This window comes from Notolabrus celidotus, chromosome 7 (assembly GCF_009762535.1).
Source record: "Notolabrus celidotus isolate fNotCel1 chromosome 7, fNotCel1.pri, whole genome shotgun sequence".
In the NCBI taxonomy this organism is placed as follows: domain Eukaryota; kingdom Metazoa; phylum Chordata; class Actinopteri; order Labriformes; family Labridae; genus Notolabrus; species Notolabrus celidotus.
This window is the reverse complement of record NC_048278.1, coordinates 8,234,712-8,262,487: the sequence shown is the minus strand read 5'-3', so window position 1 is coordinate 8,262,487 and position 27,776 is coordinate 8,234,712. Positions and strand designations below refer to the sequence as shown.

Below are 27,776 nucleotides of genomic sequence, written 5' to 3'. Positions count from 1 at the left end.
ATTTCAGAGAACTCACTGACAGACTGTTAATGAAGCAGGATTCATGAAACTTACAGATTTAGTTAATTAAAAACACTCATTGTGATGTTCGAGGCAAACAGCAGAGTACTACCCCATTAACAAACTTCTGCAGATTTGTTGGAAGTGTCAAAATAATCTGAATTTGCTTTCGTCTCCTTTTTTTGGTTACTGTAACACTAGTCTTCATGTAATTGAAATAACTTTCTATTATTCATTTGTAAGGTTAGTAAGGTGCAATACGATTTGTTCTTCTCCCTTCTCCTTTCCAGACATGCAATGTGATAAAATTGTGAACTTTTTTCTTCTTTTTTTAAAAATGGAGAACTTTTTCAATATACACAGTTTGAAGTGAAAGATAAAGAAACAGTTAAACATTTTAACACAGACTTATATCCTCATTCCTGAATACCTTACCTTATCTGCATTAACCAGTTCAGGGGCCGGTGGTGGATCCCCATCCAATGGGTGGGATGTTACAGGAGGAGTTGGGCTTCTGGTGTCTGTCACAGTGGCTCTGAACCTGTCCAGCAGGGAGTAGAACCTCTGATGCCTGTGACAAGAATAATGAGGGTTAGGGTTAGGTGCATAACATTAACAAGTTAAAAGTCCAAAACATTGAATTGCTTATTTTCTAAATTAATATGTTGCTGTTTTTTTGTATTTACTATTTTCAATTAAATAAAAAAATATATATACTTTTTTTTTTTAAATGTCCACAATTTACATTTTACACAACATCCTAACTTTTCTGGAGTTTGGGTTTTAGTATAAGATCATATGAAAAATGTTAAATAACATGCAAACTAATTTGAGAAAATAATTTGTCATTTTAGACAAATTATTTCTCAAACCTACAAAAAAAGAGGACTACCTCTGAGCCAGGCCACTGGTCTGGAGGTATTCCTGGATCCGGTCCAGTTCCTCCACAGGCAGCTGAGCTATACTGTTCTAAAAGATGAAAGAACAATACACAGATCAATTTGAGATAAATCACATGTGCACTAAATAAAAGTACAACATTTATTTAAATCAAAACACTTTCCACTCATTCATCTATCCAGCCTCCCTTTCTACAGATCCAAAGTTGGGTCACATCCAGAGTTTACCCATATAACTGGTTTGTTTTAAATACAGGTTATTTTGCATGTATGGCTATTCAGACTTCATGTCCAATGGTGTTTCTACATGGTCAGAATCCTGGAACGTTACTAATATAGTCTACTGTAACCTCCATAGACAAGGTTTTACAGCTCTCCCCGTGCTTGGTCCAGAGGCGTTTGAGCTCTATGATCCTTACGGTGAATTCTGGAGGACAGCCCAAGTCTCCTCTCAGTTTGATTCCCTATAGGTAGTGCTCTAGAGGAATCCTAATAGGATGCTCCCAACCCTGTTTCTAAGGCTGAGCTTAGCCACCCTACAAAGGAATCTTATCTTGGCCACTTGTATCCCCGGTCTTACATTTGTGGTCACTCCCCAAAGCGCTAGAGCTTAGATAAGGATTTAACAGATAAAAAAGCAGATGTTCCAGAGGAGCGGGCAAACCCCTTTCTAAGTTTTAGGTACCAATCTTTAGGTTCAACCTTTTATGAAGAAAGAAATTCAGAGAATGCCTTAGTACAGCCTTCCCAAACTCAAGAGTATCACGACTTTGCTAGTTTGGTTCACCTTGCTATGTTTCCAGCATGCTTTGGGTATTGAAGCTGTCCCTTGCTTCTTCGAGCACCATCTTCTGGCTAAAATACCGTAATACATAGAATACCTCTCTGCATTTCATACTGGTATATTGGTTGCCTCAGTGCATTGGATGCAGCTCACTCACCTAAGTTTATGGTACATGTGTACGTGTTGTTTAATGCATCATTAATCTGGGTGGCTCACCCACCTGCATGCTTGTAAATCATACATTTTTGGCATTAAGCCTCCAGGTGTGACAAGAAAATGTTCATCCATAAACCGAGCTGTACCTGTAGGGTCTCAGCCAGCAGCATCTCCACCCTGCGACATGCCAGTGTATCCACCATGCGAGCCAGAACTCTGAAGGGAGTGCTGAGCAGCTTGTCCACATACAACATCAACAGGGAGCCAGACTGACTCAGGTGGATGCCTTCCAAACACTGCAGAGTCTTTTTTAACATGGTCGGCTGCAAAGGAAAGGAAGATTCAGTTAGTGAGGCAGGGAGAAAGGAGGGTTGAAAAGAAACAGGGAAAAATACACACTAGGTGACCAAATAGATGAAATAACGAAAGTAAAGACAAAAATAAACAGTCAAATGTTTTCAGTTCACATCTTCTGGTTCTTTGTTTTGTGTGGGCTTTAATGACAGCTTAGAACAGTGGATAGAGTAGGAAACTAGGAGAGAGAAGGGAATGACATGCAATAAAGGGCTGCAGCTTGGAATCCAACTAGGGAAGCCCGCTTTGAGGACTACATCCTCTGTTCATGGGGTGTGCAATTCAACCTCTGAACTAAACTGAAGCCTTCAAACATAATTGATTTTAAAAACTAGAAAAAGGTTGTAATCTCACTGTTGAGAGGTTGTCACAGCGGGACTGGATTGCCTGGATGAAAAGACCACTGGCAGCTGAGTTGCGGTGCACAGCACTGATGAAATCCTGCACTGGGGGCTCCTGGGAGAGGTTGATGAGGTCTCGCACGTGGTTGACGATCAGCCAGGTCAGATGTTCTGAGTCATGGAGGTTCTGACACTATAGACGCAAAAACAATACAGATGAATTTCTTTATTTAAGCTAGTCAATAGTGTTTTAAATACTTTGTATCCCTGTCATTTTGTGGGCCTCACCACGTAGTCGCAGAAGAGGATGAGGGCTCCCCTGCGTACAATTTCTCTGTTGACCATGGCCAACCGTGTCTCTGGCTTGTCCTCTTCTCCTTCCCCTGAGGAGTGAGGGCTCAGAAGCTTTGTACATGACAGGCTTTGTCTCCTAATACATGGGAAGAATGGAGATAATGTAGATTGAAAACCTCAGCACAGCTTTGTGTCTTATGACAGAGGGATTTGAATTTGAACAATTTGCTTTGCAATGCACTGACCTCATAATCAAACCAGATTATTTAAATCTAAGAAAACACAAAAATTTACTCATTTCTACTTAGTCCAAGAATTCCCCCAAAGACTTATGGCCCTGTTACACCTTGATGATTTAGCCAGTGTATGACGCGCATAAAAAAAAATTGGTGAGTACGCTGGCGTACGTTGCACAAGTTACAGGTATGTTTTGTATAAGTCAAGAGCACGCTGAAGCACATATGCAGCATATGGATCATACGTCCTGCATATGCCTGCCATAAGTTGTAGGTAAGTTATATGATTGTTGACACACGTTCACACACGTAGAGCCGTGTGTCTGCGTGTGTTTGAGTGTGAGAAGCCTTGGAGCCCTCACTCAGTGTCAAACAGCAGAGCCTCTGAAACAGAGGCTGAAGCCAGCATGTTGGAGTCTGGTGGTGTTCAACCATAAAGCTGCTGTTATTGAATTCAATGAAGTTCAAAATGTTACGTTTTTGAAAGCGTAGTCAATAAGTGTAACTTCTTGTAAGCGTAGTCAATAAGTGTAACTTCTTGTAAAGAGCAGAGGCTGTGTTCCTGCTGGTTTCACTCCTCTGAGCCTCTGCATAGCTCATCATGTTCTTACAAAGAGAGACTGCAGAGTTTTTAATAAACACACAAGTTTTTTTAATCACCAATGCAACTGCATCTTATTTCAAAATGTATACATCGTCATTAACGAGCGGCAACCTTTTTATACACTTCATCTGCGTTATTACACTGCTGCATGCTTTGCACATATGGACTATAGTTGGGCATAAGTTATGAATATGCTTTGAATTATGGATGTTTTTTCCAATTTTGGGGGTATACAGAGTATGTCAGCGTTTCAGAGGCATTTTGATACGTCGGGGAAACGCTGAAATCGTCAAGGTGTGACAGGGCCATTAGTCTGGTATAACATTGGTCTGGTGTATAACAATATTTTTTTTTGTGATGGTAGAAACTCAATTACTAATGGATTTCCTTTTATTTTGATGCATTTCAGGACTATTCCCGTATCACATTATGGTTTGATTAATTAGGTCTACGCAAATAAGTTGACATCTAATGTTACCTTGGTGTCTGGTGCACTTCTGCCCACCACGAATAGTTAGTGTAGTTGATAATGAGGAGGACTTGGCACCACAGCAGCACCAGGGAGGGGTGGGTGGTGATCAAGCACTGCACCATACTGTTGAGACCTTCCAAAGGGTAAAAAAGGCTCGCCTCAGTGCCGTTCTGTCCACCTCCACCCTCGCCCTTCAGGAGACGACTAGCTGCAGCTGTGATCCTGCGAAACATTCCTGTCACAGAAAGAAAAGAAGTAAGAGGGATTGTCACACCATTCTGAAAAGTTGACTCAAGTATTTTTCAAGTGACAAAAATGATACTTATAAGCTCACCACTTTTGAAGACATGTATGAGACACATAAGCAGTGTCCCCAGCTGCTGGCAGTAGAAGGTGTGTTGCTGTTCTGTAATGTCCACTTTAACCTGTCTGGAGGAAATGTCATCCAGCAACACACCGACTAGCTGGAGTAGGAACCTGGAGGGAGGATATGGAGGTATAAAGATATTTAGGAAAAGGACAACTGGAGGGAGAAGATTGGTTGCACAACAGCAGGAACTGAAGTTATGTCACCCAACCCCTGGACTAGATTTCTTAAGCTATGGATCACAAAGACCCACTGACCTGGCAAAGGTTTCCTCAGGTAGGGCTTTTTGTGATTCACCATTCGACTCCCGGCTACCGAGTGCGTCAGTAGTAAGTTGGTCATTTGGGGATGGGTTCTGCTGACGGAGGCGACAGATTGTGTGGCAGGAGAGGAGATGCGGCGACAGGGAAAGTTCATGGATCCTGGACAGGACTATGTCCTCAGTGGACTGGGAGACGAGTACTCGGAGCACCGCCAGGATACCGGACACCCAGAGTTGGACTGTAGTTACTGATGCCTGAGGAGAGGATGAGGAAAACATCTATATTTTGTAATCACTTAACATTTCTGCTTTATAGGTGCATCGCAAAAAATTTGACACACAATCAAAACATTTTATATCAAAATTCCACCTCCTAATATAAATGATGGAAAACTAGAAAAGTTAAATATTTTCAGAGATGCACCGATATATGAAGATGTATCAAAAAGTGTTCAAGCAACTTGTAATGCAACATGAGATGTCTCACCATGCTGGCTGGAGTGGTGAACATACTCTTGAGCAGCATGTCCACAGGTCTCAGAGAGGAGGGAGCCACAGTCTCAAACAGAGTATTTAATACTCCCAGCGCTTCAGGAGAGTCCAGGTGCATCTGGGGAACAACACATTTAAATAAGGGTTTTAGGTCTGTTATGTGACATTCATTCACATCCCAGTTTGACACAGCAGTTTTTTTAGCCTAAGTCTATTGTCAGACAGAATTACTTTTTAACAATGAGTGAGTAATATCAGAAAGCTTGATACCAAGCAAGCTAGAGGCTCTGTAGGTCACATAGACGCATCAACATTAATGTCATTCATGACTATTTGAAACTCCCCACATGAGCTTTCAGTTAAAATATTGGTAAAGGGATGATTCTGTTACAATAAATCAAAGTTTGAATGTTGGCTAATAATGTTGACTAAGGCATCATATGGTCCTCCTGGCTTTTTCTTACCTGCTGTTTAGCAATCATAGGAAGTATCACATCAGAAATCTGCCTTGATAATCTCTTCCACTTGTCCTCATTCTCTTTGTGACACTGCTGCAGCACAAGGATAAACATCTCCAACACCTACAACACATGGCAAAGCAAACGTCAGACAGAGAAAAGAAGAGCAGAGCTTGCATGCTGTGTCAGTTTACACCTGTGACCGTACTTGATGGTGTTGCACAAGTCTGAGGAGCATGGAGACCACCACTTCTTTCTGTGTGTCCAGCTCTTTGCCGGCATCTGCTTTGTTTGAGCCCCTCAGAACAAACAGGTCGTGTACTATTGGCTGCAGGGCTGGGATAGCTGGGGAGGAAGGGGGAAGTAAACTGTTAACAAATGTTGAGTTTTAGCATTAGCCCTCATAAATAATAACAATTAGCAAACATGAAAGCTGGACTAGCATAAAAACAAAATGACTTTGGGGCAGTCATCCTCCATACACCACAGGTCCCTCAAGCTGAGCTTCCTCTTTTTTACACCCTCCAACATTAACCACTGTCCCTGCTTAGCCCAAGCAACTGCTTTTGTGCACCTCACGACTTCCTCTTTAAGTAATAACGACTATTTCCTCCTTTATCAAGGACCTGCCTTGGGACATCAGGTTCAATGACATCCTGTGGTTTTCTACAGGTTGCTGGACTTCAGTCGATTGACTTATCAAGAAGAACAGATTGATGCGGCAAACCTGCAACTAGGAGACGTCTATGTGCATGGCGTCAGCATTGATTGTGTTCCTCTCACCATGTGTGATTGCTTTTCTGCCACTTGCCATGATGCCATCACACAGCTGGATGATCTTGGGGATGCTGATTATCTGCTTCGAATGGTAGCGCTCATAAGACAGCAGCACCAGGAAGAAAAAGATGTTGGGAATGATGGCCTCTGAATCTCTGCAAGAAGTACATAAGAGGAGAGTATTCAGTTGACGGAAGGAAGGAAATTTGAATATAGACAAGACATTAATATTCTACTGGAGTAGAAAACAAAAACACAATACCTGAACTGGCCAACTTCAATGTACTCAAACTGCTTCAGGACAAACCCTATGAACACCTGAAAAACAGAACACATTTCCTAAGTGAGCACAATTCTAACAGTGGGAGATAAGTGTAGCCAAAAGCAATGAGTGTCTCTTCTTTCTTTCTGACCTGATCCGAGTCCAGCAGGCAGTAGTTGACTCTTAGCTGCACAAGTTGGGCAAGCAGGTCCAGTACTTGTCTCTGCAGGGTCACAGAAGTGCTTGTGGTGTACTGCTTCAAAGCTTTAATAACCAGTGGCTCAAAAAGACGAATGTGGTTGTGGATGGCATTCTGGGAAAACATGATCAACATACATGTCACAATCTTTTAAGCAACAACATTAATGAAATTGTAAAGCTGAATTTAAAAAACAGGATAATTTATTATTGTAAAAGACTTCTTTTCACAGCCCATCAAGAGGCAACACTGGTCTATGATATTCATTTAACTTGTAAAGAAGACGTTTTTGTAAAGTTTACCTTGTCTCCTTTCTGGCGTGTTGCATTTGCAATGTTGGACTTAAGCTGGTTTGAAGCTTTCTGCATGACATCAAACCACCTAAAAGCAGAAAAGAAGGCAGAGTCAGTTAGGTTTTCTTCCCATTGTGTGCTCACTATGCATTTATGGAAAGGTAGAAAAGCATAAGCATGTGACTCAATTCCGTAAGTGAGATAGAGGGGTGAGACAAGAGTTGATATCCAAATATAAAAACAGTTAGTTCAGGAAAGGCAGACTTAGTCTTCAATCAAACTTTGAAATTTGACAGTGAGAAATGCATCAATAAAAGAATGGACAGGCTTACAAGTTCATTTTCATATGGGTCAGTCAAACCTGTTTCTCTAATATGTCTGCAGACTGTGGCGCTTATTGAAGCTCCTGTCTGTAACTTGTGCTTCGCTACAACTCACCCAGAAGTGTCCTGCTCCTGTTCAGCCTGCACCATGTTGCGCAGACTTGCATCAGCGAGAGCCTGAGTGAAGTGAGTGTACGGTGCCATGAAGCAGTAGTGATAAAGGCCTGGTCGCAGGCTGGATGAACCAAGGCGGAGAGCTTTTCCCTGGGATCGGCTCGGTCCACTCAGGACCCCCTCATACTGGGAGGCCAGGTTAGTGCCAAAAAGAGTCTTCAACAGCTACAGAAAGAGAGGTCATCGGTTATTACACTGAGAAAATTAGCATGCGAGTAAAACTTTAATAAATGTATACATAAGAGTTTGTTATTCTTAACGTCTCTAAAGTAGCATGGGAGGTGGATTCTTCAGTTAACAGGCCCCTGTCCTTTGAAATAGAGAAGGTGTCTGCTTGCCCGACCCTGATTTGTAGATGATTCCAAAGAGTGGGCTTTAAACTTTCTTTTTTAATGAAGCTTAGAGCAGGGCTGGCTAAAGCTTGGACCAGCTCTTAGTTATGCTGCTATAGGCTATAGGCTTAGACTGCCAGGGCAATTGGCACATTGAGCTCCTGCCTTTCTGCTTGTCACCAATTTTAAATCTTCATGTCCCATTAAAGTTACTAATTATAGATCTTTCTAAGAGTCGCTGAGCTCCCTTGTCTCGTAGGTTCCTCTGGATCGATGCTGTAGATGGCCTGCTGCTGTAGACCTGCCAGACTCCAGCTGCTACAACTATTAATATCAGTCTCACCATTATCATCACAGTTAACGTATAATGCTCCAACTACTATAACTGATACTTTCATTCCTACCTCTCTATTATCATCATTATTGTAAATGTGAATATTAGACCTGTTGACTTTAACTGACATAAATATGAATATTGGTCTATTCGCATAAATTTGCTGTTCCTGTAAATAGTAAACATACTTCACCACTATTATTGGCACTGTAACCATAAGTCTTTATGCTTCTGTTAGTCTCAGAAGAATACTTTATAACTTTCTTGCCATTAGATGAGATACCATCTAGCTAGTGCATTGCTGCGTTTGCGTAAAAAGATGTATGGAGCCATCGCACAGGATAACCGATGCCTTTGCAGTCCCTGTCGGCAGGAACCAGTCTCAATCTGTGTGGAGTCACATGAGTTGCAACACACTGCTCAGTGCTGGAACCTTAAAGACTGCCACACAAAACAAATACATCACACAAAATAATCAAGTGAACCTGGATTAGCTGCAAACACACAACACTGACCTGCTGTACACAAACAGTGGACATGGTCGGTTCTCTGGAGAAACAGGACTTGAGGTAGCCCAGTATTTCCTCAACACACTGAAGAAAAAGAAAGGTTAGAGAATTAAACAATGTCTTTTTTGTATCGTCCATTTTCAGATGATTACAGTTATACATTGTCTTCTTGTATGAAACTCATTAAGCTGCTTCATTACGGTCCAATAATTCAGGATCTCCTGTTTCCAGCCAGGCCCTATAAACTCTTAATCAGCATCTCATTTCAGATGCAGCCATGTCATGCTTACCTTGCTGATGTCATGTAGTGTGGCCAGCTCTAGGAGCTGAGACAGAACATCTAGAGTGGATCGCAGAAAACCTCCAAACTTCTCCTGACTGCTGTGGAGGTCCAGGGTTACCTAAAAGATAAGAACAGTCAATTTACTGTAACTTACCAACAATATTCAGGGTTCTTAATCTAAGGAGACGCTTATCTCTTATAAAGAAGTAGTTGGAATTAAAATTGATGCATTTTCTGACCTTGAAGTTGGCATGAGTAGCTTTCAGGACATCATACAGCTTGAGGTAAGGGGGCAGGTGGTAGAAGTTGCCAAGGGTGGTGGATTTGTTCACAGCTGTTGATCCAGTAATGTCTGCTGGCCGTCCTGCTCACAAAAATCACAAAACATTATTTTGTGAACATTTTGAAACACCTTAGTTTTTATCTTTACCCGCACTAGTGCCTGTTCGTGTGTGCATGTACCTGTGTTGACCTCATTGCTTTTCTTTGGGCTCATTGGGGCAACACTTGGCTCAGCAGTCTCCTTCTCCTTGCCCTTTCTCCGAATAGGGCTAAGAGATGGGGTGTTGCTCAGGGAAGGTAGGGTGGTCTTAAAGAGGTGTACAGAAAGTTAACTTAACACACTGCCAACTTGCAATTATAAGCAGATAAGTGTACATTATAATATAGTTAAAAAATGGATACAACTATGGATAGTTACTTTAACAGCTGGTCCAGGTGGTGTGTCATCCAGCACATGAGCACAGATGTTGAGGACCTTCAATAAGTGGGAGAAGAGCTGTTCCACCATGGCTACCAAAGAGCGTTCCGACAGCCCTGCCCAAGGTTCATCCAACTTATTTGGGCCAGCACTGGTGTTAGTGCTACCACTACCGCCTTCATCCTCCCCAGCCCAGGGGTTCCGCATGCATTTTGGAGCTACGGCTGGAAACAGGAAAAAAATAGTTAATGCATTATAGATTGTTAGCTTTTTGTAACAAATGGCGAAAAAAACAAACAAATAATATAAAAGTTCACGCATTCAGACCCACCAGAAAGCAGATTCCCAGAAAGCACAAGTGCATCTTGGTGTGCAGAGAGATCCAGTGGAAACCAGGCAGAGGACAATAAGGAGAGGACCATGTTGGCCATTCCCACAGTCAGAGTTTTCCGCTCAGTGTCTGCAGTCGATGAGGAGGTGGTTGAAGGGGCTGCAGCACTGCGGAGCACAAAGGGAAATTACAGAAGACGATTTAGTTTTAGAGAGATGTATTAATTAAAATGAGTATTATATAACCACATAAGAACACTTCAAGTATAAAAGATACACTGGAGAGAGGTAACACACCTGAGAGCTCTTCCTCTGCTTCGGTTGAGACTAGAGCGAGAAGAAAAGTTGCTACTAGAGCTCACATAGCCACAGTGCCAACCCGTGCTCCAAGTGCAGACTGGAAAATGTAAAGTCATGAGGCACAATGCCTCACAGCAGCCAAACTGCAGAGGAACAGATGAGTGACTTTAGACACAGACTGAAGAAAATACAAAAACACAGATTGCTAAAATGTGTGGGGTAAAAAGTCAATTATCATGTTGAAAAGCTCACAGTAAGGGCTCTTGAGGTAGAGGAGGTAAAAGCATGGGAGACAGCAGTAACCACTCTGGACAAGTTGTTCTCTAATGTGACATCGGTCACAGCGTTGGACAAGTTGAAGCCTCTGTATGTCCTGGAGGTCACAGAAAGAGAAAAACAGAGTACATCAAATATTGGGTTTTGACTTTGCTTCATATTTTGATTGAGTTTTGCACAACCCCAATTACAAAAAAGTGTAAAATGTTGATAAAAACGGATTTTAATGGTTTCTAATCATTTAAACCTTATGATGAGGGACGGGCGATATGGCAAAAAAATTAATTCACAACTTTATTTTGCCAATTCACAATCATGATTTTACCACCCTGTAGTTTTTTTGGAAGTTATTAAACGGTTTAACCAAACTTATATTTAAAAATACAGTCCTCAAGAAAAAAAAAGGACAGACCATTTCAGCCAAAGTACCTTTTTGAACAGATTTCAATCCATGTCCAGTTTTTCCAACTCTTGCCAAGTACAAGTGAACATTAAATATGACTTCAAGACTGAGGCAAAGTGGAAAAACTGTCTTGTGGTCTGACATTCTTTTTTTTTGCTGTTTGTTTTGAGGACATTTACTCAATTACAACCCCAATTCCAAAATAAGCTATGAGATTGACAGCCATAAAGGAAAAAGATAAATCAGAACTTGTGTAAAGGTAACAAAGTGTACCGCACCTTGTGATTGTGCTAACTGTCAACTGGGAGGGGGGTTGGGTCTCATGCATTAGCAGCTGCAGGTAAACTGAACTTTGGTCCCGGGCAATAGCCACCACTGGGTCCACCTGACCCTGGTCACAGTCAAAGAACAACCTGGGAACAAGCCTGGTCAAGATGGTAAAGACACAAAGAGAGGGAGGTAGGGAAAATGAGAGGTGACATTATGAGTCATTTTGAATAGAACATTTTAAATAAACTTTGCTAAAATTACATGAAAATGTGCTTTTCAAGTTGCATGTTTAACATACGACAGTGTGAATAGAGGACATATTATACCTGTTGACAGCAGAGGCTGCCACATGCCGAACTCTCGGGTCATCATCACCCAATAGATAGATGACCACGTTATTCAGGACTCGTTCCTGCAACCGTAGCAGCTAGATAGAGGGAAAAAGAACACTGAGGCCAAATTCTTAAAAAGTACACCAAGCATGTCCATCAGTGTTTTTTTTTGGCTGCCTGCAACTAAAATCACAATGTCCCATCTCTCCCCAAAGCTCATGACCATGGCTAAGGGTCGGTATGTGTATCTAACAGTAAAATGAGAGCATTCCCTTTTGGCTTAACTCTCTTTTCCCTACAACTCCTGGTGACAATCCAACATTACTGCGGACGTCACACAAAGCCGTATGCTGATGACACTGTCCGTTAGACCCCAATTTATAGGATATGGGAGCCAGAGATACACAAACCTAATGTAGTCATATTATTGGATAAAAGATGATGGATTTTGAGAATGGTCAGGTGTAAGAATTTCAGCAGCAATAGAAAGAAAGGAAGAAAGAAAATTACCCCAGCAATAGAAAGAAAGGAAGAAAGAAAATTACCCCAGTGTAGTGATGAGCCCCTTTGTGCAAAGTCTCAGTTTTCTTCTCCAAAAAATTGAGTAACCTGAAAAAGGAGAGAAAAAAAATGTTAAATGGGCAACACAGGTTATATATTCATATTTTTGTTTTGTTTAGTCAAAAAGGTTATTGATGTATCAGCCTCAGCATGAAGCTAGAGTAACACAAAGAAAGAAATGCAACCTACCGGAAGTCCATCTCAGCAAGTGTCTCCAGGAGCTCAGTGCGGACAAGCCAATAGGAGGAGTCCCTCAGAGCGAGCAGGTCTATCATTAACTGCAGGCCAAGCTCACTCAAAGTACTGTTGCACACAGTCATAATGCAGTGCTGAAACACACACACAAAAGGGTCAGATTCATAAAAATACATGAAACTAAAAATGCTGACACACTCCTGCAGCTCCGTCTTACCCTCACTGCAGAGCAGGCCATCTTGCAGGTCACAGAGGATTCATCTTTTAAGGTTTTCTGGAGCAACGGCACAAAGTCCACCAGGGACAGAGGGTTACCTGGTGGCAACAGGACAGACAGATGAGAAAAAAATAAGCATTGAAAAATTTAAAGATTTTCAATATGCCACAACACTGATACAAACATACCGGTTGCATTTTGTACACTGGCCAGCCAAGTGTCTATATTGAAACGTGTTTTGGTGAGTGCTGCCTGAATGATGGCTGCAGAGAGGATGGCTGTGGCCCCTCTTATCTGGGGGTCCCCATGGTCAATAAGGCCCAGAATGTCACTGACATACTGCTGATCTGCAAGGGGACAGAAGAAGAGAACAGGGTTGAAGACAGTACTGGGGATATGAAATGCTTTCATTAATTGATGAAATTTTTTTACATGTGATAAATACCTCAATTGCAGTTCTTATCAAAACAATACACCAGGCCTTTTCCACACATAAAAAAACTATATTTATTTGGTATTTAACATGAGGGAAAGCATAGATGTCAGTAAAAAAAAGGGATGCAATTAAGCATGATCAGTTTCAACATTCTAATGTCATGGATGTTGGATATGTAACATGTAGATGGCAAATAAACTGAAACAAGTGGAACCAATGTGTCGGTGTGCAGACAATCCAAAATATACTACGGATTTCTTCTGTTAAATTTCACATAAAGTCTTTGACTCAACAATTTTTAATCTGAGAAAATATCAATCATATAAATTTGCCTAAAATAAAGACCTTGTGTTGATACTTTCTATTTCTCAGATCACAAGTCATCTAAATAAGTCTGCTTTAAATTTACACCACGTTACCTGCTACTGGAGTGCCGTCCAGCGGCTCCAAGTAGAGGGAATTAAAGAAGGATTCTGGATGCAATGCCGCTGCTGCCCCGACACAGCTGACCGCCAGAGCCTTAACACTGACTCGAACCTCCTTGTCAGGGGTCAGACCTGGACACACATGACACAGCAATGATCAACAAAGTCACAAATAAAGATGTCAGATAAATAACAAGGATAGCTAGGAACTCGTATGTATGCTGGAATAGGAATTTAAAGATGTATCACAAGACGGTAAAAAAATCGATACAAATAAGGGTGGATTAAAATCAATTCAACTAAATTTGTACTGCGATATTATTTTTAAACAGTAGAAGGCGCTATCTGCATTTCTCCGCTTGTTCAACATCTTTAAGTCTCTTGCGCTGCTCTCTCATCACTCGCTGAGTTGAGCATAACAGACATGGCGGCAGCAGGTGAAGACCGACCAGTTCAGGAAGCACCATTGTGTTTCAAGTCTGAGGTACGGCAGCATTTTGGCTTTCTCTGATACTCCTGAAGAAAAACTATATTTAATACTTTCATTTGGGAATCGTTCTCTTTCCATTTCTTTATAATTGATCTGAAATTTTCCAACAAGGTATTTTTGTACGGCCTTTTTTTGTTTTTTTTGCAAGGTGCTGAAAAAAAGTGTGCAGTGGTTTTATTTGAGTTACAACACCTTAAAATGAAAAAGGATTACTTTGTTCAGAAATATAAGACAAAAAAATATATATCGCAACTGTCCATATCTGAGAATTGAAATAAAATAATAGTTATTTAAATTTTGAGTTCAATCCAGTTTTCTTGAAAATCATTAGAGAATCGTGAATGAATCGTATCGTGGACCAAAAATCGGAATTCCAATCGAATCGTTGGTTGAGTGTATACTTACAGCCTTAATGCTGGATACTAAAAGCTGATGCCAGACGCACCTTGCATCTAATAGTAGAAAAAATGAATATATGAAATATATGGAGTATTTTAAGGTTTTAAAAAAATAAAATAAAATCCCTAAACTGAATCGCCAAGTTTAGAGTAAAGAAGCAGTTTGAGGTTTATGAATACTTCTGTGAGTGATGAATTTATACTATTGTCTAATGTAATTTGTGGGCTTGACCGCTGCGGTCATTTTAGCAGGACAAGTAGGACATGGTCATGTTGCTATAGTAATGGTGTGATTTATAAGAAAAATCAATACACTATTTTAAAAAGTAAAATGTTTAAATGGAGCTCCCAGCTAAAATTAAAATGTATTTTCTTTAAGATTGGTGGCCATTTATTTATAACTGTGCTGTATGCAACCTTGTGTTTCTCCCTCTCTTATCTAGCATCGTGGTGGTGGAGAAACAAAATTTAATCTCACTGTGTACATGTATATTGGGTGAAATGCCAGTAAAAAAAAATCCTGAAAAAGAGTTAATCATGCCCAGTTCAAAGTTCCAGTTTGAAGTTGCTTTGGGGAGAAAGGGGACTACTTACCATGCTTCTGTCCTGTCAGCAGAAAAGAAGCAGCAAGAAGCCGCACACAGTGCACCAGTGGCTCCACCCCCTGGTCTGTATAATGTCCAATCGGACCCTTTATCCGTGAAGGCTACGAAACAGACAGTTGAGTTAGACATGGAGAGACAGAAAGCTTTAGCTACCTTAACTTTAAGGTGGCATTGATGTTTTTGTCCTAACCTTGTTGTCAGGTTCGGGTTCAGCAGGTTCATCCTTTGGTTCAAAGCGGTCCACGCTGGTGTCTGAACCCTGCCTGTTGTGGCCTCTGCCTTCGAAGAGATGAGGCTTGCTGAGAGCTGTTAACAAAGACCCATGGAGACTATAAGCATAATCAATAAATAAAATAGGGATGGGCATTTCAAGCCAAAATACTATTCTGTATTCACTGGCATCTATTGGGCGATTATTTGTGATTGAGGCATGCTCAGTCTCTGCAATGTCCTCCGTTCCTGAATCTCACACCACTACACAAATAATTCCAGCAACTTAAATTAATGTTTTCTTTTGCTAATGCAGTTAGCATTCTTCTTCTTCTGTTCCTTAATGCGTCAAGCAAACAGCTTTAAGATGCTTTATAACTTTCTTGCCATCAGATGAGATACCATCTAGCTAGTGCATTGCTGTGTTTGCGTAAAAAGATGTATGGAGCCATCGCACAGGATAACCGATGCCTTTGCAGTCCCTGTCGGCAGGAACCAGTCTCAATCTGTGTGGAGTCACATGAGTTGCAACACACTGCTCAGTGCTGGAACCTTAAAGACTGCCACACAAAATAAATACATCACACAAAATAATCAAGTGGCTTTTAGCCACCGTCTGGTGGAAATACCGTATTACAACCAGGCACCGGTGAAAACGATGAAAAATAAGTGAACGAACATTTGGGAATTCGAAAAAACATGTCCCATCCCTAAAATAAAACTAACTTCACTGCAAACACACACCCAGTGCTGACTGCAGGAATGGTTCTGAGGCTTCTTCTTGGGCGGGTTGTGCTACTCCTTCATCTTCTTCATCCTGTAGTGTTCCAATCTGCATCCCGGAGTATTGGCTCTCACTGCCGTCCAGCACCTTAAATACACAGACATACAGACCAAACTTCTTCAGAAGGCAGCTAAACTTTATCTACAGAAACAGCAAAAACAACAAATCTGAAATGCAAAAGCATGCAAAGGATTCTTGGGCTGTCTCATCACTCAAAGTTTGATTTGCTGCACTGAGGAAACACAGGGCATACTGAACAAAAAACGCAAGTCGAACAAACGTCCCCTTCTAAATGTCTAACTCATGCTCGGCTCAATTCAAGTTACAGCAAATCAACTTCAAACAGCAAAAGCACAGGCTTGATAACAATACGCTGGTGGTTGACACAATCCACCAGAGGAAGAGCAAGCGTTTGATCCAAACCTGTCCATTTAAAAAAAAGTTCCTTTAATAAATAAATACATTCTTCTTTGATTTAGTGAACTTCTATGGAGGTACAAACAAGATGTTTTGCAGAGAACTTTTTTTCTGAGCCAGATGTTTTCTTAAAGAAATATTCAAGTGTTTGGTCAGGTTTGGCCTCCTCTGCCTTTTCCAAAGTCTGTGACAGACGAATTTCAAAGGAAACCAAATCTGAAGAAAAACAATCAAAGGAACGGGTGGTCATCATGCTTCTTCTTTGAACTCTTCACTTCAAGCCAAAGTCCTTCAAAAGAAACTAAATGTGGGTTGGAATCACAGAGGAAACAAGGAAAAGAGGAAGGGGCATGATGTACTGCAAATGACAACAAGAGAGGGAAAGTAGCAATCAGCAGGGGAAACTCTGTTTATGGGGTATCACCAACAGAAGAAAGAAGAACGGATGAAGAAAGTTGAATTCAAGCAAGCCCTTCCCACTCAGTTCAAATGTCCAACTGTCTGACCTTGTCACTAGTGCTAGAGGAGGAGGTGGCATAGAAAGAGAACGAGGAGGATAAAGAGAAAGACGACGAGGTAGAGGAAGCCGTGTAGACAGAGGAGTCGCTGTCTGTGGCGTCAGGACCCTCAGTGGAGGTCGGTGAGGGAGGGGTCTGCTCAATCACCTGCGGCAATGGAGTGCGCGACTACAACGAGGTGGGGAGAGGGACAAAGCAGAGGAGGCAAGACCATAGAGGTAGAGATGTTAGAATAGATAATCTCACACTGAAAAGCCTCTGAGCGGGAGCAGGTTAACTTAGGCAGCCAAAACAAAAAGACCATACATGTTGTACTCCACTGAATTACTTTGAATGCATCAAAAGATAACAGATAAACTATTCTTTGGGCTTTAACATATGATATACATATGCTCCTTTTATTCTAAGCTAAATTATAATCATTATAATTAAAGATAATCCATAGTGAACTACAGTTTTTCATGGTTAGTTCCTTTTTGATTTCAAGGGGAAAGCGTAGTCCTCAAATTGACACACACTCTGAACATACATATACACAAATATGTACACCTAAGTAAATCAGTGTATGTACAAACTATATTCTCCAGCCATATTTGATCTAATGCGCACGCCCACACAGTCACACTGACCAGTTCCGCTACGTCCGAAGGGGTGACAGCCGAATCCGGTCCCTCTGTGGTGGTCTGGGAGGAGTCACTGGGCGGAAGAGAGCGGTCGCTAGTGCCCAGCAAAGCACCACCAGCTCCCAAGGGCCCACCCTCAGGGGTAGCATTCTCTGGAGTAGTGTAGTCAGCCGTCTCTGGAGTGATGTTGGCCCCGCCACTGGAGCTCCGACTCAGCATTTCCTCCTCGTTGTAGTTGGGCGACTCAGGAGTGTCTGATGCAGATGTCCCGCCTCCTTGCTCTGAGGATGCACTGAGGTCCACCGAGTCTCCAGGCTGCAAGGTATGCTGGGAGCGCGGCTGCTCAGTGATGATGTCCACCTGCGCTGCAGAGGAGCCATCTGCACCGACGACTGATGCTAAGAGGAATACACACAGAGCAGGTTTTTAGTATGGCAGATTCGACTGTCAGAGTAGACTCAGTGGTGTTTTGCCTCTTAGGAGAGATTTATCTACCTGTAAAGGCACCAGTAGTGACCTCAGGTCTCTCTGTGTCATCTTCCAGCCCGTCCTCCTCCCCAGAGAGAATTTTACCTGCAAAAGAAACAGGTTTAATATGAACATAACATTAGTGCTCATGCTTAATTCTGAGATGGAACGAGACTAAAACCTATGTAGGACAAATTTACCTTTAACTGAATGCGTCAACAAAAACAAAAGAGCCTTCATTAGAGTCCATTTTCCACATCCTTAGCAATTTAATATAATATATACACACACAACAATGAACCACCATCAGTGACTCAGCCAGAGGTACATTTGCCAGAAACATCAGTTAATGGTCTGCAGTGACCAGGGGAGATAAATAGGTAAGTCACCTCTCTGTTTCCTGAGTAGGAGCGGACTGCAGGAGGACCCTCCCGCTGCAAGTGGCAGGAAACAGGAAGTAGAAAGAGGAGGTGAGGAAGTGAAAGGCAGCGAAAGCTCAGCACAACTTGTGGAAAACAGCAAAGTTATGTACGGACAACGGAGAAAGACTAAAGCAAGCAAAGAAAAGGGCCACCACCACACAGAAGCAGAAGTAGCACTAAGTTCAGTTAAGTCAGTCAGCAGGGTTAATGAATTAAAGGTAGCCACAGCAGCTCTATGAGTCGGAACTAAGTCTAACCCTGTAGAGCCCACATAACACTGTAAGAGGACAACAAATGTGAAGAAAATCGATCCTGACTGATTAAGGTTTTTTACCAATGAACTCAAGGATGCTGCCAGAGCGTGCCCGGCTCTCAGCATCCTGGCGAAAGGCAGTTGCATGTGAAATGCTGCCGGGGGTGATGAGCATATGCAGCAGCTCTGGCGGAGGAGTCTTGAACATCTGCTGCAAGAGCTCCAGAGCCGCTGTGACCACATTGTGATCCCAGTGCTGTGTGTAGTGAAGGGTCAGCTCATACACCTTCAGACACATGAGGAAAACAAATTAGGCAGAACTCTAATTAACATACAAAACCAGACATCAACACAACTGCACTCTCTTTCTACCTGAAGAAGTTGTTCAGGTGTTGGCTGTACGTCAGCCTCCTTCCTCATGACTCCGAAGCTTCCTTTGAGGCTGGTTGTGTTAACTTGTTGCTGCAGCAGAGGCATCAGATAGCGAAGGGTCAACAGCACCCCCAGAATTAAGTGACTTGGGTGCTCCTCATCCACTGGAACAAGGAGGCCTGGAATTGAAGAGAAGGTTGGTGTATAAGTGTCCTTGTCCTAGATGGTCCAGCTAAACAAAAGTTTGATATTAATCTGCAAACTTTAGCTGGATTAAGCTCAACAGTTAGGGATAATGTGAGGAGGAGCCTGTCCAGAGGGTGTTTCTCAGTGCCAGCCTGTATGTGTCCTACCCAGTAGCACGTTAAGGAGCCAGGTGTAGAAGTAGGTACTGCGCCTGGAGTGTTGGCACACACTGACAGCTGAGCTGGCTGCAGTCCGTCTGATGGTGGGGGAGCTGGACTTCAGGTTGGCCACGAATGACTTCAACAGCACCTGGAACACAAATGAATGAGCTGTGATGAAAGGGAGTCTCTGTGAATCATAGTGAGCAAATGTCCCCAGAGAAGTGTGGTTTATCTGGGGATTTTGAGTAGAATATTTTATTACATAAATCATGCTACAGAAATGTTAATGTAAATATTCTGATAATGATGTTCCCTAAAATAACATGTTTGTAAGTTTTGAGAAAGAGCTAGACTTTATCTAGCTCTTGAATCAATTGTGGAACAAAGCTAACTACTACTGCTATCCGTCTCATCCCTATCATCTCTCTCCTTTATTCTCCTCTATCCCTCTTTTCAACCCCAACTCGGTCTCAGCAGATGTGTGTCTAACATGAGTCTGGTCCTGCTGGAGGTTTCTGCCTGTTAAAGGAAGTTTGCCCTTGCTGCTGTAACTTGCTAAATGCTACAAAGTGCTGTGCTCATGGTGGTAAGATGAGATCAGACTGAGTCCTGTCTGTAAGATGGGACTGGATCTTATCCTGTCTTGATGTTGGGTCTTTGTAAATAATTTAACATAGAGTACGGTCTAGCATCTTGAGATGATGTTTGTTGTGATTTGGCGCTATACAAATAAAAATTGATTGATAAGAAATATGCATTTTGGAATGTTCTAACTTTCTTCATGAGGTGAACTAATAAAGACCGTTTTATCTGAATAACTGGAGAAGAGGAGAAAGAAAAGAAAAACTCATGAGGCAAAAGCTTGCATTCCCATTTCCATACTACGTTAGCTTTGTGTGTGTACCTTAACTTCTCCATCATTTGCAAAGTGTCCAAGGGCTGCCATGATTTTTGGCATTGCCGCAGCCAGTGTCTCCTGCACCGTCTCCTCCTGCCTCTTGGTGATTCTGGTGAGGCATGGCATCAGGTTGACCAGGTAGGGTCTAGACCACAAAAGAGAGAGGGAGGAAAACAGATCACAGTAGTAAGACATTTTTTAGTGAAACGGTCACCATGCCTGTTTCAGAGTGATGTAATGCAATCTCTCAGGGAAGGACTTTCTCAGTTTGGCATACAGAGATTTAAAAAAAAAACAATGCCAGGCATCAATGTATGTACCTGCATTTCTGTGGTCTGATGAGGTGGGCAAGCTCAGCAAACCTCCACAGAGCTGCCCTTAGACTACGAGAGGCACCATTCTAAAAAGATATATATAAAAACATCATGAACATTACAACAATCACAAACATCAGCATTTTCTTATTCAACTTTTGAGCCTTTGCAGAAGACAAATATTGATTTTGGGACTAAGTCTGTGAGAATGATCGTCTTGAAAAAATCCAAACACAACCTGCAACACAGACATATCTGTCATTACCTTTTTGATTTCTTTGTACAGCTCCAGCTGCAGTCGAGGCAAGTTGGAGTCCATCAGTGCCTGAAGACAAATATCAGAATTACTAGTAAAACATGTCTGCTTCACATGATTTTAAAGTAATTCACATTAACAGACTTCTTTCTTTTATTTAGACTTTACTGATTTTACAAAGAGCTTTATGATTATTTTCTATGATTGTGGTCACACTACTTGTCACAAAAAAAATGTATTCCTTCTTGTTGTCAGAATAAGAATAAGAATAATTGATAGGATTTGTATAGTGCTTTTCATGGTACTAAAGGACACTTCACATAAAAATAAAATAGAACAGAACAGAACAAAGACAGAGGTGGGGCGGGAGTAGATATTTTGTTTTGTATGCTTTTTTGAATAGGAAGGTCTTGTGGTGTTTTTAAATGATTTAAGTAAGTCAGAGTTGAGGACGTGTGGAGGGAGAGAGTTACAGAGAGTTGGGGCAGTGATGGCAAAGGCTCTGTCCCCCAAGGTGCTGTGCTTGGACTTTTATGATAGGGGGATGTTTTGGAGTGGAAAAATGATAACAAAAAAGTTGTTGCATTTTTCCAAGGTGAATGAGAGTGAAATATTGAGGATAGTGAAGTAGAGAATACAAGGTCTTGCTCACTTTGATGATTTTGTTCAGGCACTCGTCGGCCACCATCCGGACATCTGATTCACCATCGTCACTGCAGAGCAGGAACATTTCCATGGCAATGCCCAGCAGTTTCTGGAACTCAGGAGACGTTCTGCTCCCAGGGCGATGGAAGAAGGAGGAGACAATGGAGGAAAATATCATTATGCATGTATGCAATTACACTAATATAATAAAAGTAAAGAACAGCTCTGATATAATCGTGTAGGGCTGAAACAAATGCTGTCAATCAGTATCAGTCATCATTTCCTCTTTTTTCTTCTGCTTACATGATTCTTTGAACACATATTAAACTGATTTACCCAAAGCTTGTTCCTCCCTTAATCATGTTATCTCCCCTTTACACACAGTAGAGTCCTAGAGTAGTTGGGTGGTCTTACATGTTAGTAAATCGGGTTGAGACTTTGTTATTGTTGCTACTACCACGGTAAAAAGTTGCTGAAATATATACAGTATATACTGCTTTGTTTTTGTTTTTCAAATTAGTCAGCAGACCTACCTCAGAGACTGAGCCACAATGTTTTCACATATTGTCAAGCAGTGGGTGACTCTGTCCTTCTTCGTGGTGGCCTGCTCTTTTTTCCTGTAATAAAAGGAGAGATGAGCAGGATTAGAAACACAGGGAAAGCAGAAGGATGTGAAGGCAGGGACACACAAATGCAGAGAGGGAGAAAAACTGGCATAAAAACTGGGTACAGAGACTGAGGCAGGAACTTGGCTGCTGGAGGTCACTTCCCTGAACAGGTTCTTAATGAATTATTTAAGGAAAAAAGGGGAAGGACAGAGGAAAAAGAAGGCAAAAAGAAAAAGGGGGGGAAAATATTTAAGCTGTTTAAAATGTCACAAAGTTGCTTCTTGATCAAATGTACATCTTGTGGTCCAAATTTTACACTTTTTGTAGTATTAGGGAAGATGGATATGGACCCCAAGGTAGCAACTTCGATTCCTACTTAGTCCACAGACTCTAAAGAAGCGAGTTGTCTTTTCACAATGAAAATCTGCTTTCCACTTCTGTTAACTTTTTGTATCCATGTTGTTGTATTTGTTTGACAAGTTAAAAATACTTGACAGTGTCTATATAGAAAGAAGCACTGTCTTTTGATACAAATTTGGTCGTTCAACTGTACATGAAAAGTTACTTTGGTATTTATTCAGTCATGTATAAAGACTAAGTCAGGGTTTGAATAGCGTTTTTCTTTTGAGTTCAGGTGAGATATCAAGGTGGCAATTACTCTGACTTTATCAATCTTTTTAAATAAGTGTAAGTTTCTGTTCAGAATTTCACTATTGTACTAGCAATACTGTAAACCTGACCAGACTGGGTCAAATACAGACACAATATGAAGAGGATTTTATGGCCTTACATTTTTCTAATTAAGATCAATTGGATATTCAAGCGACAGATCATGCTCAAAGAACTCAAAGAACTGACCGACTGCAACTTATGGATTTAAAAACGGTGTATAACTGTTTATTTTTTCAGTAAAAACAAGAAAACAAAAAACACAACAAACACTTACACTTTGTAGAAAATAACAAACTTTAAATAACAGAAAATACAAACTGAGAATAAGATATTCCCATATTCTATGTTCTGAGCTACTGTCTCAGTCTATGATGAGGACCCACTCCTTTGTAGATATAAAGGGCTCACTATAAGTTAACTAAAACAAAATTATTTTGACCAGATTGGAGGATATTTTTAATTGGTAAGAAATGGAGAAAGGGGGATTTGATTGGCAAGGTATGGACAAAAGGGTTGTGGGGCAGAGATACTACGCTACGTTAGGCAATCACCTGAACTAGCAGGGATTAGCCAACCTCCAAGCGGGAGGCACTGCGACCAGGCTTACCTGTACTTTCACTAGCCTGCACAGTCATTAGCCGACAGCCGCCAGTGAAATACGCAGTCACACAGGTTGTGCCCTCTGCCTCACAACCACATTAGTACAATATGACGGCCTTCCTTATAAATGACCGCCTGCAGCTACCTATTTCTATCACGGTGTTGAAAATATTTTTTTTTTGTTTATGGACTCTATACACTTATTAAGATGTCTCCACAAACACAAAGTACGAGATACATCGAAAAACCCCGAGAAATGAGTCAAAACCGAGAAATGCTTCGTGTTTCTATGGATCTGCGGGAGATGACGTCACATAACAAAATGTCTGCCATGTGGGCAGGAAAGAGCGCGAGTGAAGAAGTGCCAGCAGTGAGATCGTTTCTCCGTGGCTGTTTCCGAAACGGCCTGCTACATACTACTTACTAATGTAGTAGGCAGTAGGTATTGCCTACTACATACTGCATTTGAATTTAGTATGTAGTATGACTGTTCTGTCCGATCTGTCATGCAGCATGCTGAGCCAGACTTCGCTGGATTTCCGGTTTCGGAAAGCGGAAGTAAACAACAGCGAAGCCGATAAATAAAAAGCTTATTTAGCATCCATTTATGATTTAAAAAGTTAGGAAGTGGTTTATATGTAATTTGATAACTTTCACAGCGCCCAAAAACGGATTTCCTCCCGTCAAAAAATGAGGGAAAAGAAAAAGCAGAACGAGCGCTGTGCATTATGGGAAACAGTACGCGAGGAAGACTGGTCCGATGCACACGGAGATATTTTCCCGAATCAGTAGACATACGGGGAGTTTTGGCATACTGCAGATTTTGCTCTTGTTCACATACTACTTACTACATACTGAATTTTGGACATATCAGTACGTACTGCTAGTATAGTAGGCGATTTCGGAAACAGCCCGTGTCTTTCCCAGTAGGTCAAACTAGGCTGCAAGAGACTTGAGACTGGTGCCAAGGTTCACCTTCCACCAGGACAACAAACCTAAACAGAGCCAGGGCTACAATGGAACGGTTAAGAGAAAACCATATTCATGTGTTAGAATGGTCCAGTCAAAGTCCAGAACTGAATCCTGCTGAGAATATGTGGGAAGACTTGAAAATCGCTGTTCACAGACTCTCTCCATCCAACCTGTCAGAACTGGAGCTGTTTTCTAAAGAGGAATGGGCAAAACATGCTGGCTGTACATGCGCAAAGCTGGTACAGACCTATCCCAAAAGACTTGCAGCTGTAACTGCAGGGAAAGGTGGTTCATCAAAGTATTGACTCAGCGGGGTGAATAAATATATGCACGCCAGACTTTTCAGATTGCTATTTGTAAGAAATCTTAAACATCATGTACCATACAAAAACAAAATTATTTTGACCAGATTGGAGGATATTTTTAATTGGTAAGAAATGGAGAAAGGGGGATTTGATTGGCAAGATATGGACAAAAGGGTTGTGGGGCAGAGATACTACGCTACGTTAGGCACTCACCTGAACTAGCAGGGATTAGCCAACCTCCAAGCGGGAGGCACTGCGACCAGGCTTACCTGTACTTTCACTAGCCTGCACAGTCATTAGCCGACAGCCGCCAGTGAAATACGCAGTCACACAGGTTGTGCCCTCTGCCTCACAACCACATTAGTACAATATGACGGCCTTCCTTATAAATGACCGCCTGCAGCTACCTATTTCTATCACGGTGTTGAAAATATTTTTTTTTTGTTTATGGACTCTATACACTTATTAAGATGTCTCCACAAACACAAAGTACGAGATACATCGAAAAACCCCGAGAAATGAGTCAAAACCGAGAAATGCTTCGTGTTTCTATGGATCTGCGGGAGATGACGTCACATAACAAAATGTCTGCCATGTGGGCAGGAAAGAGCGCGAGTGAAGAAGTGCCAGCAGTGAGATCGTTTCTCCGTGTCTTTCCCAGTAGGTCAAACTAGGCTGCAAGAGACTGGAGACTGGTGCCAAGGTTCACCTTCCACCAGGACAACAAACCTAAACAGAGCCAGGGCTACAATGGAACGGTTAAGAGAAAACCATATTCATGTGTTAGAATGGTCCAGTCAAAGTCCAGAACTGAATCCTGCTGAGAATATGTGGGAAGACTTGAAAATCGCTGTTCACAGACTCTCTCCATCCAACCTGTCAGAACTGGAGCTGTTTTCTATCCACTTCAGATGTACGCACTACTTTGTATCCCTTTACCACATATAAGTGCAGTAGTTCAGTCGATAGGGACTCCGCTTGGTAACCGAAGAGTCGCCTGTTCGAGTCCCAGTATGGACGAAGTTTTCCTAGGCACTACCGAGTTCTTCTTGTGCAAACCATCGAGTCCCCAACTGGTTGATGTCAGCATCTTCACTCTGACATGCATGTCCACTGCATATGTGCGCATTGTATGTCTATACCAAAAACTGTGTATAGCATGAGCAAAAATAACACGAGTGGACAAATTGAATTTCCCCCATGGGGATGAATAAAGTACGTTTCTTTCTCTTTCTAAAATACCAATAACAATAATTTATGTTTGTGCTTGTAATCTGTCATTACCAAACCATAAATCACACCATGCAACAACTGAACTGAATCCCCCCCGGGATCAATAAAGTAATATCTGATTTTATCTTTCCCTCTACATATATGAACACTTTCTTACATCGGGATTTTATCAAGCTTAAACTTAAAATCATGTCAATATAGTTCACTAACGCTTCACTAAACAGTGGTGCAATGTTTGGATGCAATTACATTTAAATGAGCTTTTAAGTTTCTGTAAAATGTTGTCTGTGGAGGTTGTCAGTCATCCAGGTCATGGTAATCCAAAGCTTGATCCGTAAGGCACCTGGACTGCTAAAAATTCTTGAAAAGAAGCTTTGGATGTAAAATGTTGGAAATCTGAGACCTTTATATATTGCTAGCTTTCAGGTTAGCGTATCTAGCTTGAAGCTTCAGCTACTGAAGCTTTGAAGCCCGGGAGGCACTAAGGTAGCCAGCGTGCTAACCAAGGGACGATTATTAAACAATCAAACACTTACTGCCTCTGGACTAGCTCCTCTGCGGTTGGTGGCCCCTGTTGCTGCTGGAATGACTTCAGAGACTCAAAGGCCTTCATCAGTTTCTCCATGGTGGCCATTTTATCAATCAACAGTAAGCAAGCTAGCTAATATTTACTATGTGAGCTAACTAGCTAGTGCAGTGGGAACAAGCGGTGCGTAGTGCGACGAGAGTGCGAACACTGCTCGTGACAACTACCCCGCCTCCCCGCCTTCTGTTTGTGCAATATCGCTCTTATACTTTCCAAGTTATTGTCCTAAATGGTTAAGATGTTGGTTTATAATGAGCCATATTGGTTGCAGGGTTGCGTTCCACGGGCAAATCCAACCAGGAAGTGGTATTTGGGTGAGCTTGACAAAGAGGGCGGGGAAGCAAAGCCGACAGCCAATCAGAGTTGAGTTTTATCTTGAGTGACGTGAGAAAGAACCAATGAGGCACGACGATGTTTTTTCTTTGTTGTTATTGTGTCACGGGACCGCTAATAACCAGATTGCTTGGGCATATATTATTTGGCCGATGCTGTAGCTGTTGCATTTATCCATGCATGAAGAAATATGAAGCAGAGAGCTAAAAGTTTAAAGGTTGAGGGATCGCTTTCATTTAAATCAACGAAAGAAAAATATGCAAGGAAATATAATGACTCACACCTTAATTTGGACTGTTATAATGAAGCTCAAACACACCGTATGAAACGATAGACAGGGGCGGAGCTTGAATGTGTTAGAGACAACCCAATAGAATACAAATATGTTTTGAAATAATGATATATGATGGTTTATTGATGGGGAACTACAAGTTACTGTTTGAATTAAATTCCACCTATGAGACTAATGTAATATATGTTTCATAGGTCAAGTTGTAAAAATTAATTTCAAGATTTTGTTTGTTATAAATAATTGTATTTTATTTTATTCTTATTTATATTTATATATATATTTTTTCATGTATGATATCTTCTTTCTAATTCATGAGTCCTTCCAGTTTTCTTATTTTCAACTTATTTCAAAACATTGGATTGGACTCTAGTGGTTGTCATTGTACGATGTGTCCTTGTTTGTCTGTAAAAATATAAAACTGGGTAGCCTGCACTTTTTGATTGATATATATACAGCAGAAAACCTAATAAAAATATATTCTAAAAAAATAAAATCTACAATGAAA

The 27,776-nt window shown here is 41.4% G+C and overlaps 1 protein-coding gene and 2 non-coding genes across 5 annotated transcripts in view; all 3 read right to left on the bottom strand.

The window, feature by feature from the left end:
- The window catches only part of htt (huntingtin), a 37,914-nt gene extending 10,946 nt beyond the window's left edge, over positions 1–26,968 (bottom strand). The window contains exons 1-46 of one of the 3 annotated variants that reach the window (XM_034687253.1): positions 26,597–26,968; positions 22,204–22,287; positions 21,678–21,798; positions 21,035–21,094; positions 20,776–20,855; positions 20,462–20,600; positions 19,564–19,705; positions 19,211–19,389; positions 18,920–19,124; positions 18,553–18,597; positions 18,191–18,268; positions 17,702–18,093; positions 16,098–16,224; positions 15,334–15,449; positions 15,133–15,244; positions 13,645–13,782; positions 12,978–13,136; positions 12,790–12,887; positions 12,567–12,706; positions 12,362–12,425; positions 11,811–11,911; positions 11,493–11,639; positions 10,788–10,908; positions 10,533–10,678; positions 10,237–10,403; positions 9,906–10,129; positions 9,668–9,794; positions 9,445–9,569; positions 9,213–9,323; positions 8,929–9,006; positions 7,689–7,912; positions 7,260–7,338; positions 6,910–7,071; positions 6,759–6,814; positions 6,503–6,651; positions 5,928–6,064; positions 5,726–5,842; positions 5,257–5,379; positions 4,765–5,024; positions 4,475–4,617; positions 4,147–4,375; positions 2,823–2,964; positions 2,548–2,727; positions 1,986–2,162; positions 893–969; positions 436–571 (exon numbers count right to left, since the gene is read on the bottom strand). In XM_034687253.1, the coding sequence (XP_034543144.1) occupies positions 436–571; positions 893–969; positions 1,986–2,162; positions 2,548–2,727; positions 2,823–2,964; positions 4,147–4,375; positions 4,475–4,617; positions 4,765–5,024; positions 5,257–5,379; positions 5,726–5,842; positions 5,928–6,064; positions 6,503–6,651; positions 6,759–6,814; positions 6,910–7,071; positions 7,260–7,338; positions 7,689–7,912; positions 8,929–9,006; positions 9,213–9,323; positions 9,445–9,569; positions 9,668–9,794; positions 9,906–10,129; positions 10,237–10,403; positions 10,533–10,678; positions 10,788–10,908; positions 11,493–11,639; positions 11,811–11,911; positions 12,362–12,425; positions 12,567–12,706; positions 12,790–12,887; positions 12,978–13,136; positions 13,645–13,782; positions 15,133–15,244; positions 15,334–15,449; positions 16,098–16,224; positions 17,702–18,093; positions 18,191–18,268; positions 18,553–18,597; positions 18,920–19,124; positions 19,211–19,389; positions 19,564–19,705; positions 20,462–20,600; positions 20,776–20,855; positions 21,035–21,094; positions 21,678–21,798; positions 22,204–22,287; positions 26,597–26,694 (6,315 nt within the window). In that variant the 5' untranslated portion in view covers positions 26,695–26,968. The remainder of the gene's footprint in view (positions 1–435; positions 572–892; positions 970–1,985; positions 2,163–2,547; positions 2,728–2,822; positions 2,965–4,146; positions 4,376–4,474; positions 4,618–4,764; positions 5,025–5,256; positions 5,380–5,725; positions 5,843–5,927; positions 6,065–6,502; positions 6,652–6,758; positions 6,815–6,909; positions 7,072–7,259; positions 7,339–7,688; positions 7,913–8,928; positions 9,007–9,212; positions 9,324–9,444; positions 9,570–9,667; positions 9,795–9,905; positions 10,130–10,236; positions 10,404–10,532; positions 10,679–10,787; positions 10,909–11,492; positions 11,640–11,810; positions 11,912–12,361; positions 12,426–12,566; positions 12,707–12,789; positions 12,888–12,977; positions 13,137–13,644; positions 13,783–15,132; positions 15,245–15,333; positions 15,450–16,097; positions 16,225–17,701; positions 18,094–18,190; positions 18,269–18,552; positions 18,598–18,919; positions 19,125–19,210; positions 19,390–19,563; positions 19,706–20,461; positions 20,601–20,775; positions 20,856–21,034; positions 21,095–21,677; positions 21,799–22,203; positions 22,288–26,596) is intronic. The other 2 variants (XM_034687251.1, XM_034687252.1) reach the window with 2 other exon arrangements.
- Positions 8,732–8,861, bottom strand: LOC117816710. The gene has a single exon (XR_004632005.1).
- On the bottom strand, positions 15,791–15,920 carry LOC117816711. Its single transcript, XR_004632006.1, has one exon.
- Positions 26,969–27,776: the final 808 nt, after the last annotated feature.